The sequence below is a fragment of the Chlorocebus sabaeus genome, chromosome 3, assembly GCF_047675955.1.
Source record: "Chlorocebus sabaeus isolate Y175 chromosome 3, mChlSab1.0.hap1, whole genome shotgun sequence".
Classification (NCBI taxonomy): Eukaryota; Metazoa; Chordata; class Mammalia; order Primates; family Cercopithecidae; genus Chlorocebus; species Chlorocebus sabaeus.
Window position 1 is genome coordinate 10,958,255 of NC_132906.1, and position 15,093 is coordinate 10,973,347.

The 15,093-nt window shown below is 38.6% G+C and overlaps 1 protein-coding gene across 3 annotated transcripts in view; it reads left to right on the top strand.

Annotated features, from left to right (window-relative positions):
• The window catches only part of FRY (FRY microtubule binding protein), a 274,917-nt gene that overhangs the window by 40,520 nt on the left and 219,304 nt on the right, over positions 1-15,093 (top strand). For 2 of the 3 annotated variants that reach the window (XM_037986846.2, XM_007960079.3), the window contains exon 2: positions 11,659-11,858. In XM_037986846.2, coding sequence (XP_037842774.1) covers positions 11,659-11,858 — 200 coding nt within the window. Of the gene's footprint in view, positions 1-9,173; positions 11,136-11,658; positions 11,859-15,093 lie in introns of those variants that run through there. The other variant, XM_073013220.1, reaches the window with a different exon arrangement.

Sequence of the window (15,093 nt, forward strand, 5' to 3'; positions counted from 1 at the left end):
GGCAAACTTTCAGTACACTTTTTTAAAAATGTAAACAAAAGTCATGAGTTTACAGGTAGGAATAAAGACCGGCTTCCCCACTGTCTGCCTGCAGTTTAGGGAGTTTCCAGGCTTAAAATTTAATGAAACCAGAGAAGCGAAGATACAACTGGAAAGGTCAGGATTATTTGTAAAGCTTTACTCTATAGAGAGGATAGATGATAGAATCTCCCGAATTCATATTAATTTAAGGGAAGGCAAGTTATTAATTATTAAGTGTTTGCACTGTAGAGATATTGAACAAATGATGTTTTCATACATTTTCGCTGCATACTTGTATATTTCATAGAGTAGTAGAGGTCAAAAGGACAATCTCACCTAGGTTTTTTAAGAATAAGAGGTAAGGACACTGAAACCCAGTTGTCTAAGTTTCTTCCCTAAAGTCACTGAGAGCCACATTCGAGCTTAGACCTTTGACTCTGAGCTCAGTGTTCTTTCCACTATATTTTACCTACAAAATGTTAACTTTGTTGGAGTTAATGAAGCATATCAGTTTTTCTATAAGCAGATAAGATTAGAAACAATTGTATTAACTGATTAAATTGCCCTCCTTTTCCTTCCTATTTATTTCCATCAGTGGTGTCAGTGTGTGGGTCCCAGGGCAGCAGCACCAGTGTCACCTGGGGACTGGTTAGAAATGCAGACTCTCCAGTCTCACCCCAGACTCTGACACTGAATTGGGGTAGGAGGTGTCCAGCCTTTCAGGTGACTGTGATGTGCTAAAGACTGAGCACCAGTAATTCAAATTGTAAGTCAGCAGATGTTTTTTTGAAATTAAGATTTAAAAACTCAAGGTCTCGTCCAAATAATCTACACATTTTGAATTTGTAGAGTTCACATTAATGATATTTCGTGGCATAAAATGAGCGAGTAGAAGAAGAAATTAGAAAAGAGAAGAAAATGAAAAAAGGAGAGCCAGCAAAGGGCATGTGAATGAGAGCAGTTGGTCACTTCTCTTAGGGAGAAAAAGGAAGTTGAAATTCAGGATTATCCTGCCTCTAGCAGGTTATTCGATCTGCTTTTGGTGAGAAAGGACCTTGAAATGTCAGTGTAACCTCATCTTCCTTTGCACATGGATCTTGGCAGACATTCTTTCAGGCTCTGATGACAGTACTTACTTTGAAAATCAGGGGAACGTCCATGTAATCTCATCTTAGCAGATGACAGACATTTATAAAGGAAATCACTGAAATGTTACTGTCATTTCTCTCAGATAAAATACTGGAAGGCAGAGGAAGAGAGAAAAGAAAACAGGGCAGACACTTGATGCTAACTTTCCTTTGTTGAACTGCTTCACTCTCTCCAAGGTATTCAGCCTGGGGAGACCAGAGACAAAAATGGTTTTGAGAGAACATAAATTGAAGTAAGCAGAGAACTGTGCCTTCAAGTAGATTTGCTCCTTGTTAGGATAACAGGCAGTTAAAATTTATGTCATCAATGTATCTAGGAAAGAATAGTCTCTGGGTCTTTCTAAGGTATGTGTGTCGTTAATCAGATCTCATGTATTTTTATGGGTCCTCCATGTTCAATTCTTTTTTTTTTTTTTTTTTTTTTGAGACAGAGTCTCGCTCTGTCACGCAGGCTGGAGTGCAGTGGCGCGATCTCGGCTCACTGCAAGCTCCGCCTCCCAGGTTCACGCCATTCTCCTGCCTCAGCCTCCCAAGTAGCTGGTACTACAGGTGCCCGCCACCTCGCCCGGCTCATTTTTTTGTGTTTTTAGTAGAGACGGGGTTTCACTGTGTTAGCCAGGATGGTCTCAATCTGCTGACCTCGTGATTTGCCCGTCTCGGCCTCCCAAAGTGCTGGGATTACAGGCGTGAGCCACCGCACCTGGCCCATATGTTCAATTCTTTTTTGTACTCCTAGCCTTTCCCAAAGTCCTTCTAATGTCTAAAAAGTGCATTTTCATTCACGAGGGCAGAGAACCCAGAGGGAGAGACCTTCATGGCCTAAGGATATATTAGTCTTTCCAGAAAGTATGCAACTATTCTAACCATAGGAAACCCCATTCTCCAAATTACAACGTTTATGTTGTGTTTTGTCATCCCCTGAAGTCCCAAAACTAGCTAACGCCAGAACAAAGCCTATGGGTAAGGGGACAGTCTTCAACATAGGCAGCTGATTGGTTATAAAAGACAGTCTGGGAATGGTGTAATACCACTATACCAGCGAATGAGGAATGGATACAGAAACTGTGGTATATACATACAATGGGATATTATTCAGCCTTAACAAGAAAGGAAATCCTGACATATGCAACAATACAGATGAACTTTGAAGACATTATGCTAAGTGAAGTAAACCAGTCACACAAGGACAAATATTGCATGATTCCACTTATTTTTTTTTATTATACTTTTTTTTTCCCTTCTTTTATTATTATACTTTAAGTTCTAGGGTACATGTGCACAACCTGCAGGTTTGTTACATATGTATCCATGTGCCATGTTGGTGTCCTGCACCCATTAACTCGTCATTTACATTGGGTATATCTCCTAATGCTATCCCTCCCCCCTCCCCCCACCCCACAACAGGCCCCGGTGTATTATACTTGAAGTTCTAGGGTTCATGTGCACAACATGCAGGTTTGTTACATAGGTATCATGTGCCATGGTGGTTTGCTGCACCCATCAACTCGTCATTTACATTAGGTATTTGTCCTAATGCTATCCCTCCCCCAGCCCCCCAACCCTGACAGGCCCCGGTGTGTGATGTTCCCTGCCCTGTATCCATGTGTTCTCATTGTTCAGCTCCCGCCTGTGAGTGAGAACATGCAGTGTTTGGTTTTCTGTCCTTGTGATAGTTTGGTTAGAATGATGGTTTCCAGCTTCATCATGTCCCTGCAAAGGATATGAACTCATCCTTTTTTATGGCTGAATAGTATTCCATGGTGTATATGTGCTACATTTTCTTAATCCAGTCTATCACTGATGACATTTGGGTTGGTTCCAAGTCTTTGCTATTGTGAATAGTGCCGCAATAAACATACGTTTGCATGTGTCCTTATAGTAGCATGATTTATAATCCTTTGGATATATACAATCATGGGATTGCTGGGTCAAATGGTATTTCTAGTTCTAGATCCTTGAGGAATCGCTACACTGTCTTCCACAATGGTTGAACTAATTTACACTCCTACCAATAGTGTAAAAGCGTTCCTATTTCTCCACATCCTCTCCAGCATCTGTTGTTTCCTGACTTTTGAATGATCGCCATTCTAACTGGCGTGAGCTGGTATCTCATTGTGGTTTTGATTTGCATTTCTCTGATGACCAGTGATGATGAGCATTTTTTTTGTATGTCTGTTGGCCTCATAAATGTCTTCTTTTGAGATGTGTCTGTTCATATCCTTTGCCCACTTTTTGATGGGCTTGTTTTTTTCTTGTAAATTTGTTTAAGTTCTCTGTGGATTCTGGATATTAGCCCTTTGTCAGATGGGTAGATTGCAAAAATTTTCTCCTATTCTGTAGCTTGCCTGTTCACTCTGATGGTAGTTTCTTTTGCTGTGCAGAAGCTCTTTTGTTTAATTAGATGTCATTTGTCTATTTTGGCTTTTGTTGCCATTGCTTTGGTGTTTTAGTCATGAAATCTTTGCCCATGCCTATGTCCTGAACAGTATTGCCTAGGTTTTCTTCTAGGGTTTTTATGGTGTTAGGTCTTACATTTTAGTCTTTAATCTATCTTGAATTAATTTTTGTATAAAGCGTAAGGAAAGGATCCAGTTTCAGCTTTCTACATATGGCTAGCCAGTTTTCCCAGCACCACTTATTAAATAGGGAATCCTTTCCCCATTGCTTGTTTTTGTCAGGTTTGTCAAAGATCAGATGGTTGTAGTTGTGTGGTGTTATTTGAGTGCTCTGTTCTGTTCCATTGGTCTATATATCTGTTTTGGTACCAGTACCATGCTTTTGTGGTTACTGTAGCCTTGTAGTAGAGTTTGAAGTTAGGTAACATGATGCCTCCAGCTTTGTTCTTTTTGCTTAGGATTGTCTTGGCTATGCAGGCTCTTTTTTGGTTCCATATGAACTTTAAAGTAGTTTTTCCAATTCTGTGAAGAAAGTCATTGGTAGCTTGATAGGAATGGCATTGAATCTATAAATTACCTTGGGCAGTATGGCCATTTTCACGATACCGATTCTTCCTATCCACGAGCATGGAATGTTGTTCCATTTGTTTGTGTCCTCTTTTATTTCATTGAGCAGTGGTTTGTAGTTCTCCTTGAAGAGGTCCTTCACATCCCTTGTAAGTTGGATTCCTAGGTATTTTATTCTCTTTGTGGCAATTGTGACTGGGAGTTCACTCATAATTTGGCTCTCTGTTTGTCTGTTGTTGGTGTATAGGAATGCTTGTGATTTTTGCATGCTGATTTTGTATCCTGAGACTTTGCTGAAGTTGCTTATCAGCTTAAGGCGGTTTGGGGCTGAGATGATGGGGTTTTCTAGATATACGAGCGTGATTCCACGTACATGCAGTATCTAAAATGGGTAGGTTAATGGAACCCAAACATGGAATGGTGGTTGCCTGGGGCAGGGGGACAGGAAAATTGGGTGTTGCTAATGAATGGTTATAAAGTTTTAGTTAAGCAAAATGAATAAGCTCAAATGATCTGCTATACAATTGTATGCATAGCCTAACAATAATATACACTTAAAAATGTGGTAAGAGAGTGGATCTTCTGTTAACAAAATAAAATAAAAATTATTTTTTAAAAACAAAAATATATTTAAAAAATAAAAGGGCGATATGGGAAGCTCACAAGATAACATCGTCACATTCATGGGTCAGGTCCTGAGTTGACCGCTCCATAACCTTAGACAAGTCACTTAACCTCTCTGAACCTGCGTGGTCTTATCTGTAAAAGGGAGATTAGCCTTCTAGGATTATTTTAAGAATTAAAGATACTAATTCATCTAGAGATATCATGTAGATTCTGAAACATGAAGGAACACAATGTGAGAACTGTAGAACTTAAAGTGTATGTAAAAGGAGGAATGTATGCAATCCATAAAATTGGGAGGAATATTTCACATTATCAGAATTTTATGGAAGTTAATCAGAAATTAATTTACCCTGCCTTTGGATATACTTTTCTTCCAATGCAAAAATTGTTTTTTGGTATTTTTTTTTACATGATATTCTTTTGTTGGCCCACTTTAAAATAAGTAATTATTTAAGAATCATCTATCACTTTGTTAAGCAATCTGTGTGTGTTGCTGAAACTAATTGTTTTTTCTTGTCCCAATATTTTCTATTTCTTAATATTCTTCAGAAGAAAATAATTCTTTCTGTCATGTTTGGTTGTTTTCTTTTTTCTTTTTATCCTAATTTACTTTACATGACTTTCAGGGTTTCTGGCCATTTGAGTATTTGCAGTACCTTTTTACATGCCATTTCTTAAGTTCTCTCATACTTGCTTTAATGGACAATTTGTTATTGCTCTATACACAGAGTGACATGTTCACAAAGAAGCTGCGTCATACTTAGTTTATGTTTTATGAAATGTTCCTGTACTGCCAGTAAACAAATTAAGTCTTAGGAGAAAAGGCATTTGAGAGGGAAAGTGTGGTCCTAAAGAAAGATCCCAGCTCTTGGTTACTAACAGGGTTTGCCTTCAGAACCCAAAAAATGAATGAAGTATTGAGAACCGGCAGAAAGAATAATTTATGTACAACTATGAACACAGAAATCTCATCATTTACTCCTTTGTTGAAAGATAAGGTTACATCAGTCTCTATAAAGTTAAGTTGTTTAATCAGATCACCTTTCTAGAAAGAGTACTACTTTGAATATTTGGTTACTACATGTAATCCCAGGAGGAATTAAAAGAAAAAGGAAGCCATTTTGTATTTCAGATACTCTGGGTAAAATTCCAGTAATGGGAGCATCAGTAAAAGCAATGTGTGTTTTGAAAAATTAGCTCTGTGCTTCTCTGTCTTTGCAAACTGGTGAAAAAGCAGGCCAAACATCTCTGCTTCCTGAGGAGTGGAGTACTTTTTGGAGGAAGATGGGGAAGCAGTGTGCTCATTGAGCATTTTAGTTCATGCCCTTCACAGGCTGGTTAAAAGCTTCATCTCCACGGTAACTGACACACAGATATGGGGCAGGCCAAATGCATGGATCAGGAAAACAGATCCTGCCCAAGCCACGTGTGCCTGGATTTTCTTAGACACCAAGAATACACATAGCATTCATTCCTTCCTGCAGTAGCCCTAGACTGTGCACCTGAATGCCTGTAGATAGAGAAGAGCAGGTCCCTCTAGCCACTTACTCTGTTTAATTGTTCCTTGTTCTTTTAGAATTTATTGCAATCTGACTATGTGGTATTTGTGTGTATGTGCGCGCATGTGTGTGTGTGTATACACATGAAATGCTGGTTATGTTCCCCCTCCTCAGTACAACATAAGCTCCATTAAGGCAGGAACTATCGCTTTGTTCACCAATATCTTCCCGTGCCTGGAACAGTGCCTGAAGCCGAGGCACTCATTAAATAAGTATTGGTTGAGATGAACGAGTGAGTCAATGAACAATAGTTTCTAATGTAAGATGGTATTACTTCTCTGAAAATCTGATTGAGAAAACCAGTTGCTTTCCTGTAACATCTATGCCAGTTAGCCTCTGGGGCTCTTATATGACACTCATTTCATTTCAGTGTTATAATAAAAATGTAGCTGAACTATGAGCTGTGAAGGTGTTTGTATTGGTGCTACAGTTAGGAGGGTAGTCTGCCCTGGAAATGTTGGTAACTTAGGGAAATTGTACTGAACATTTAAACCAGCTAAGAGCAGCCAGCCTAAAAATTAAGCTATAAGTCAGTGAAATTGGGGAAAAAATAGTCATGTTCAAAAGATCATCACATGCAGCCAGAAATAGATTTAATAAATGGAAAATGAATTGGCCTCACAACTATAAAATAGACTTCTCATAATTTAAGGAACGGACCCTGCTTAATATAAAAGATAGAGACCCAGTGAACACAAGAAAACACTTCCTGAAGCCATCCAACAAAACCAATTAGGAACAGAATTTGGAATAAAAATAATAAAGGAACATTAACAAAACCCACTTAAGACAAAAGAAGGCAATGGAGAAAAAAATTAGAACGTGTTAAAACCAAGATTAAAATGTAAATGAGAAAATATAAAGAGAAGGCAAATTTCAAATGGATTCAATAATTAGAAAACTAATTAATATATGAGAGTGATGCTCTTCTTCTCCACTCCACACCAGCCCCCACCACAGGAGCACTGGTGTGAATGACTTTTCAGAGAAATTGAGCTATTATATGAAGATAGACAGATAGGATGAAGGAAAGGAGAATAAAGGCTGATGGAGTTGGAGCTAAAAAATTCATCACATGGATGCCACTGAACCGTACACTTAAAACAGACTAAGATGGTAAATTTTATCTACTTTACCACAATTAAAAATAAATAAAAACAGATTTTTAAAAATTCATTATATGCAAGAAATTTTAGTGGGGGTTTTTAATACAACAAATTAAGCAACAGGAACAATTGTTTCTTCAACAAGTATTTGGATGGGGAAGATGTGACAAAGATTCTGTCAGGATCCTTTCATTGGGAGAGATCCCTATTTCCAGAGACCCGGCGTGAAGAGAAGGCTGACCCTCAGGGCAGCTGGATGGCACTGGTTGGCAGGGCCCAGACCAAGCCAGGTGGAGGAAACCATACTGACCTGGACCCTGAAAGGCAGGAGGATTTGCTTGCAGGACTGGATAAAAAGCAAGGAAAGCACCCCAGGTAGAGAGGAGTTGATTCAGTCACTGCCTGCATTTGCAAACCTGGAAAATGGGACCTCAGTGTGGCTAGTACTGAATCCATGTTTTATTTTGTTTTTTTCAATCAAAAATAAATTTCCATTAAAAATCAGACCTACGAAGGTATAGATTTAATTCTTGAGAGCTCAATTCTTAGAGGCAGCAGATTTTTCCCTTTTATACACCAAAAGTTTTTTAGTTTTATCTTTTTGAAATGGAAACCTTTGGAAATTGATATTAGTCTTTTTCCCACCTTTGTTACGTTTCTGTGAGACTTATGGTCCTCATAATGAACATAAACTGTAACACCAATCGAAGCCCTCAAGCCTGTGAGACTGTCATATTCAGTCAACTGCATTTTTAAGTTCTGGCGACTTTCTAAATTATGCGATTTTGTTTCTCCTTTTGCTACTAGCATTTCTACCCATAGAAATTACATCCCCTCCCTTATAATTTTCTGTTTCCAGACTGTTGTGAATTTAGAAACTAGACAATTGATCTTACTTACGTATAGATTAAGGGCAAGGACGTGCTGTGAGAAGGCCTGATGCTTTTCTTTCTAATGATAATGCTCTAATATTTACACCAGTGTGGACTTTGTGATTCAAGTTTGACTACCAGGGAACGTGCATTTCCTGGTCTGTACTATACTGTCACCAAATAACCCAGGTATTGAAAGGTGCCATGTCCTAATGTTTACTTTTGAAATTATCCTGAGGCTAGGATTTACCATGAATTAATTAGGGTAGGATGAAGAGAGGTTTCTGAAACTTGGAAGTGGACCTAGTTTAAGTACACTTACCCCATTATCTTTCCTGCATCTCCAGCTGCCTAGGTTGGTCTGTGTTTGAAACTCAGACTGATGAGTGACACCCCGCTTTGAATCATTTTCTGCTCTGGTACAGGGCTCTCCTGGGCTGGGATAGTTCCAGCTCAATAAGGCTGTTCATACAGTTTTATCTTTTTGAATATCACCTCTGTATTCACAAAGATGTCTGGCTTTAAAGTACAGGTGAATAATATTTTTTATGATAGCAGCGAATTGGTACTTTAGCCGTTTAAATGGAGGATTTGTCTGAGAGGTTTTCTGGTGTCTACATTTCAGCTCTCTAGTTCAAAATGCAGCCTTGCAGGACTGTCAGAGGTCCTCTCATGAAAATTTCACTCTCATGAAAATGTGTGCACTGTAGTTAAGACTTTCAGGCCCCAGAGTCATGCAGTTAAGGATCTTGTCTTGCAATAACTGTATATATTACATCAACCCCATTATTGCTGCACCTAGAAATGGATCAAATCCTGTGGAAACCCAAAGATAATAAAAAGTCATACTCCAAATAGACATTTTAGGTTTATATCCCAGTCTCTGGTTCTGTGGCACGATGCCTTTGATACCTGAGGAAGATGTCTTGAGACATTATGTCCTTCTCTAAGCTGGTATTGGGGAGGTGTCCTACTTCCACAAGGTGCCTGCACTGGGGGAGTAGGAGGTGAAGCAGAGGAGTGGCCAGGACTTCATTTTCATCATTTGATTTTCAATATGCCCCTTTGGAATCAGTAGTGCCTTTTAGTGCACTGCTTGCCTTACCATTTAATTTAAAGTCATTAAATTAAACTACTATCTATCACAACTACTGCATCCTTTCTTAAAAGACTCTGACAGATCGCATCTCCTCATGTAGTTCCTATCCCAGGAATCCCTTTCAGACCTGTAGAAATAAAATCAGATGACATTTTTAGTTAGTTATTTAAGGAGATTTATTGAGTATTATCTGTGCAAAGAACTTCGGATGACATCTGGGAGTCTACAGTCTTATTAGGGAACTTTTAGGGGATATTGCTAGAAGAGTATATGGTTTAATTACAGGACCGACCCTAGACAAAACCTTGTCTCCAATCAATAGTTACTTTACTTGGCAGCAGTCTTTTGAGTCTTTCATAGGTAATATAGGATATGCACAACAAAGCAAAACACTGAACAGTTTGGGTTAAATGTTCAACTCTTGTAAAGGAAACTGGCCTAATGAGGACTGGCCTAGTGGAGGTAGGTGTTATGGAGATGAGACTAGAAGTGGCTCTGAATGAAGAGGAGGAAGAGATGGGCAGAAAAGAACGGAAAGGAGCTGCAGAAGAGAAAGAAGGAATGGCCAGTGTGCCCACAGGCCAGTAAGAGCATCAGCAGGACTTGAGTGAGGGTGTGGAGGGAAACTACTAAAGGCTCTCAAAACCAGGCCAGGGTGCTGAGGCTGGATGATGTAATTGAGAGCCATTGAAAGTTTTGAGCAGAGATGTGTTATGATTAAAGCCATGCAAAAGAAAGATTAGTTTGATATGGAAAACAGATGAAATAATGTCCGCAAAGAAGCTATTAAAATCATCTAGCCATAGGCCTCCAGGGCCTGGATAGGATGTGGCCAGTGGGAATGGAGAGGAAACGAGATAATACGCAAGACATTTTATTATGTTTTTGTCACTTATGAGGCCATATTCTTACAGTTTAGTGGTAGCTGAGATCTGGAAAGACCATTCAGATGTAAGGGGCTCCTCAACTATTATGTCAGGTTAAATGAATTACAGAGGAAGGGTAGGAAAGGTGAGGGAGAGCCATCTATGTAACATTGGGGACATGTTCGTAATTTAGTAAACAAAACATTATACTGCTTCCTCAGAATTTGGCTTGACACAGAAAGGAGGCAAGAGAAGCCTTACATTTATTTGTAGTTATGAAAAGAGTATCAAACTTTCATGGAGAACTTTCTTCTGCCTTTAATATTGATGACACCACCATTCTCTTGATATCCAATCCAGTGTCCAAACTGGAAACTCACTTTTTACTTGACTCTTTCCCTTAATCTCCATATCCAGTTACCCAGAACTAAATACTTATGTTTAACTATATACTTCCTGTTCTCAGCATTCCCAGTGCCTCTATCCTAAGCCCTCTTGCTCTTACGTTTCTTTCTTTGGATATTAATAACTGACCATCTTACAAGGGCTTGTATGGGAGGGGTGGTAGAAGTTAACATATCAAAGTACTGTAAAAAGTAGAGACTTGAAACTGCATTTATGAATTTAAAAAAAAGATTAGCGACTATCTCATTAAAACAGTGTCTGACTCTGTTGCATTCTGAACAGAGGCCACTCATCAAGAGCTTTAAGAGCTGCCTCTGTTGAAGATATAGTACTCGTGCGGAACCTACATATTTTATAAAGGAAGCACAGAGGTGTCCCAACTTGAGCCGAAGGATGGTGAGAGTGAAAAGTTAAACCCACACCTTGGATGGCAAACAGGGCACTGCCTGAGCCTTGTATCTTTCAAGAGGTGCGTCCCTTTCTAGAGCAAGAGCCAGCTTGGCTTCTGAAAATTGATTCTTGGAGATTTCTGGAAGGAATTACCCCAGAGTCTTTTCCATTATTAGAACGAAGCACGGAAGACAGAGAGCTCTTGACCATGAGGAAAACCTGGACAAGAAATCACTTTTTTTCCATATATGTTTTTCTACCTGTTTTCTAAATGGGACTGCTGTTTCCCTAGAATAAGAAATAAGCCAAAAACATCTTAAGTATTGTAAGATTGGTCAGCTATAGTACGAGCTTCCAATATAATTTACCTACAGCAATGTAGTGACTAGAATTTTGAGATGACCAAATATGGTATAACACACACATAGTATAATGAAAATAATAAAATTCTGACACCATTTCCAAAGAATAAGGCCAGGTTATCATATTAAGTGTGCCTTTCTTGATACGATTCATATCCTGATATTTATGGTTTAACACAGTCCATCTGAATATTTATGACATTATTTTCAGCCGGTAAGAATGCCCATTCTGTTTTTCAGCTTCTCCCGTTGGCAACGGTTACATCAAGCCTCCGGTTCCGCCTGCTTCTGGCACGCACAGGGAGAAAGGGCCGCCAACCATGTTACCCATCAATGTGGACCCAGACAGCAAACCAGGAGAATATGTCCTCAAAAGTTTATTTGTCAACTTCACCACTCAGGCCGAACGCAAGATTCGTATCATTATGGCAGAGCCCCTGGTGAGTACATGCCGTGGAACCTGCCTCTTTGAAACTTCATCTGTATGCTGTTATACTAGATTTAAACACTCTAACAAAAGATGGATTGCTTTTCTTCTAGTTTGTAAAGGTTCTTTAATATCATAGGTAATGTGTGAAAGATAATAGTTAGGTTCCCTGATCTAAGAGAAACAATTTGAGTGTCAAGGATTTTAAAACAATCTTCAGCAAATACTATTCAGTAGCATGCTTCGCTGCTGCATTTGGGACTAATAAGCATAATTTAACAAGAAGAAGTATCAAAGAAGGATCAATCATAGAAAAATTGTGTTCAGAGTCTCTGTGATATATATATGTATGTGTGTATATATATATCTCATACATTTTTATATATATATGGCAAAATCTTTTGTCCAGTTTTTAAAGTAGATGACAAGAAAAATCATTTTGTCCAAGTGGCTGTGTGGACTTCGAGTTTGAGAAGTTAAGGGCTTGGTACCATATTGTCAGAGGAAGTGTTTCGATGAGTCGTTCAGAAACACCATTTCCATTTCTAAAACGTGAAAGACAATACATTCTTGACTGACTTACCTTTAGTTCCCTCGTTAGACACATGATGCCCTTGGATGTCAGTGTCTTTGGTTGCAGATGCTTCTGCTAGAAAATAAGGCAGGCATGAGTCCGCCTTATGTTAATTGCTCTAACAGGGCTCTAAAGAGCACTGAATCTCTCCAAAGGACAGTCAGAAAGGAAGGAAGTGCAGTTGGTAGATTCAGATTTCTTGTTTTCTCACCTTGGCAGGGCCACACACAATAAAATAAAAGGAAAAGAATTCAGAGTGATGCAGCTGTTTCTGTGAAGTGTGACTTTGTACCTCCTATGAGGTTACTGGGGTAATAAGAAGATAATCAGAGGTTTGCTTTGCAGAATTATAACTTAAAATAATTAAATACAGTATTCTTAAGCCTGCAATACATGTCTCTGAAAGTATGTAACAGATGATGCCCATCATCTGTTAAAAATGACCTTTACAACAATTACAACATAGGGTTTGGGAATCAGAATTCATAAACGTTTGTTAAGTGTGTTTACCTGAAAGTTACAAACTTTGCTCAATAAAATTTTTGTTAGATCAGTGGATGTTACGTTTATCCATTCTGTTCATAAAATTCTCTTCATTTATTGAATTTCCATAATTATGGGAAATGTTTCTTGCTTTTACAGTTTAAATCATCTAAATTCATCCTGACTACAGGACCTTTATTTCCATTCACTCATGTTTTTGTGTTTCTGCTCCTCTTACTTCTACTAATAGCTGATATCTGTGGTGTAGTTACTATGTGCTAGGCATTGTGCGCAACTTATTACCTCCTTTAATCTTCGCAGTGACCTTAGGTAGACAGCACTTATTTCCTGCTTACAGATGGGGAAAGTTGGCACAGAGAAGGTTAAGTAAATACTCAAGGTCACACAGTGTTGATTTAAACTCAAACTAGGTGGCTTCAGAACCCACATCTGAACCCCTCTGTACTTTATTGTAAATCTTTCCTTGGTCCTCTTCATGTAAAGACACTGTTGCAGATACTATTGCTAACTTCTTAAAACAAACCAACACAGGACTCTCCTGTAACTTGAATCAGCCACTTCAAGTATCCAAAGTCCCATTGCCCAGAACAGGGCTGATCCTTGGAGCCTCCAACCCCTGAAGCAGCCCAGACTCCTCCCCTGGTGGAGGGAGGGAAGCTACCTCCATTTCAGAGGATGTGGGTCAGTTTAAAGAGAGAGTGGTGACGCACAATAAAGATTCATTTCACCCTGTAGCCCTAGAAAAGTGCAAAAATGACAGGTCTAGTCTCTTTGAAATTGTGTATCCTAATGAATTTTCCTGAGGAGCTGTGAAGTTGTACAAAAGTTCAAAGAGATGCTTACACAGCTAGGTCCTGACACCTTTTGAACCATCCATGTTTCCAAAATAATAGTTTACTGTTTTTTTAAGAGTTTATGAAGTAAAATAGTTTGGATTTAACTTTTTCCCTCAAGTCAGGTTGAAATTTGTTTGCGTGGAGTTTGTTTTTTCTTCTTGGAATAAGGATTAGGTCTGAAAAATGTACATGTGCCATAGCATTCTTTTAATAGAAGTAGACATTTTTGTTCCTCTCTATGATACAACTAAAATGTCCCCAAACAAGAAAAAATTTTAAAGTGTAAGTTCTTGTCATAAGGAAATCTTCCTTATGTGCTTAGAGTGAAGGATTCTGCTGGGTGTTGATGGCCAAGAAGACATACTTGATGTTTTTAGCTGAAGAGATGAACCTAATCAGTTTTTAGTATTACTGATTTTTATAAAAAGAGACTTTTTTGCTCTGTCACCCAGACTACAGTGCAGTGGTGCAATTTTGGCTCACCACAACCTCGGCTTTCTGGGTTCAATTAATTCTTGTGTTTCAGCTTCCTTAGTAGCTAGGACTATAAGAGTGCGCCACCACGCCCAGCTAATTTTTGTTTTCAGTAGAGATGGAGTTTCACCATGTTGGCCAGCCTGGTCTCAAACTCCTGACCTCAGGTGATCCACCCACCTTGGCCTCCCAAAGTGCTGGGATTACAGGCATGAGCCCCCAACTCTGGCCTTTTTATTCCCCTTTGATTTTTTGGCAGAAATGTAAGCTTCTGTTCCATATTCTTTTCTTGTCTGCTGAAAAATGCTTAGTAATTTTCTGTCCTTATTTTTGCCTACTTGTAGGCCAGTAAATGTGAATGGATTCAGAGGCTTGTCACCTGATTCTAGAAGTGTGAATGTGCATTTGGCATTTTGTCCTGTAGCTGCAACAATAGGTGTTATTTTTGATGTATCTAGACTACTTTTAAGGTGAATTTTATTAAATGTCCTCTACTATTTCTCTTGTTGAGTTAGCTTCTCTTACAAAGACATTGAATGCTTTACAACCCTGAATTTATGTGGGTTCGTATCAAATCACAAAATTGTATTCTATTATTCTTAACTAAATACAACTTGTATGGGGATGGCAAAGGTAATTTTCAAAAACTTGGAAGTATAGATTTACTATTTGGGGAACTACTCAGGAATCTGTATTTTTCAGTTTTGTTGTTAAAAGACTAACTCAGAATTTTACACCTATTAGCTTGTGTGGAGCAGATTATGTACAACTTTAAATTAAATCATAAGGTTTTCTTTATGATTTTGCAATATCCAGATAGCCAACTTTTAAAAAAAAAGGAAATAAAAATGTTCCACAAA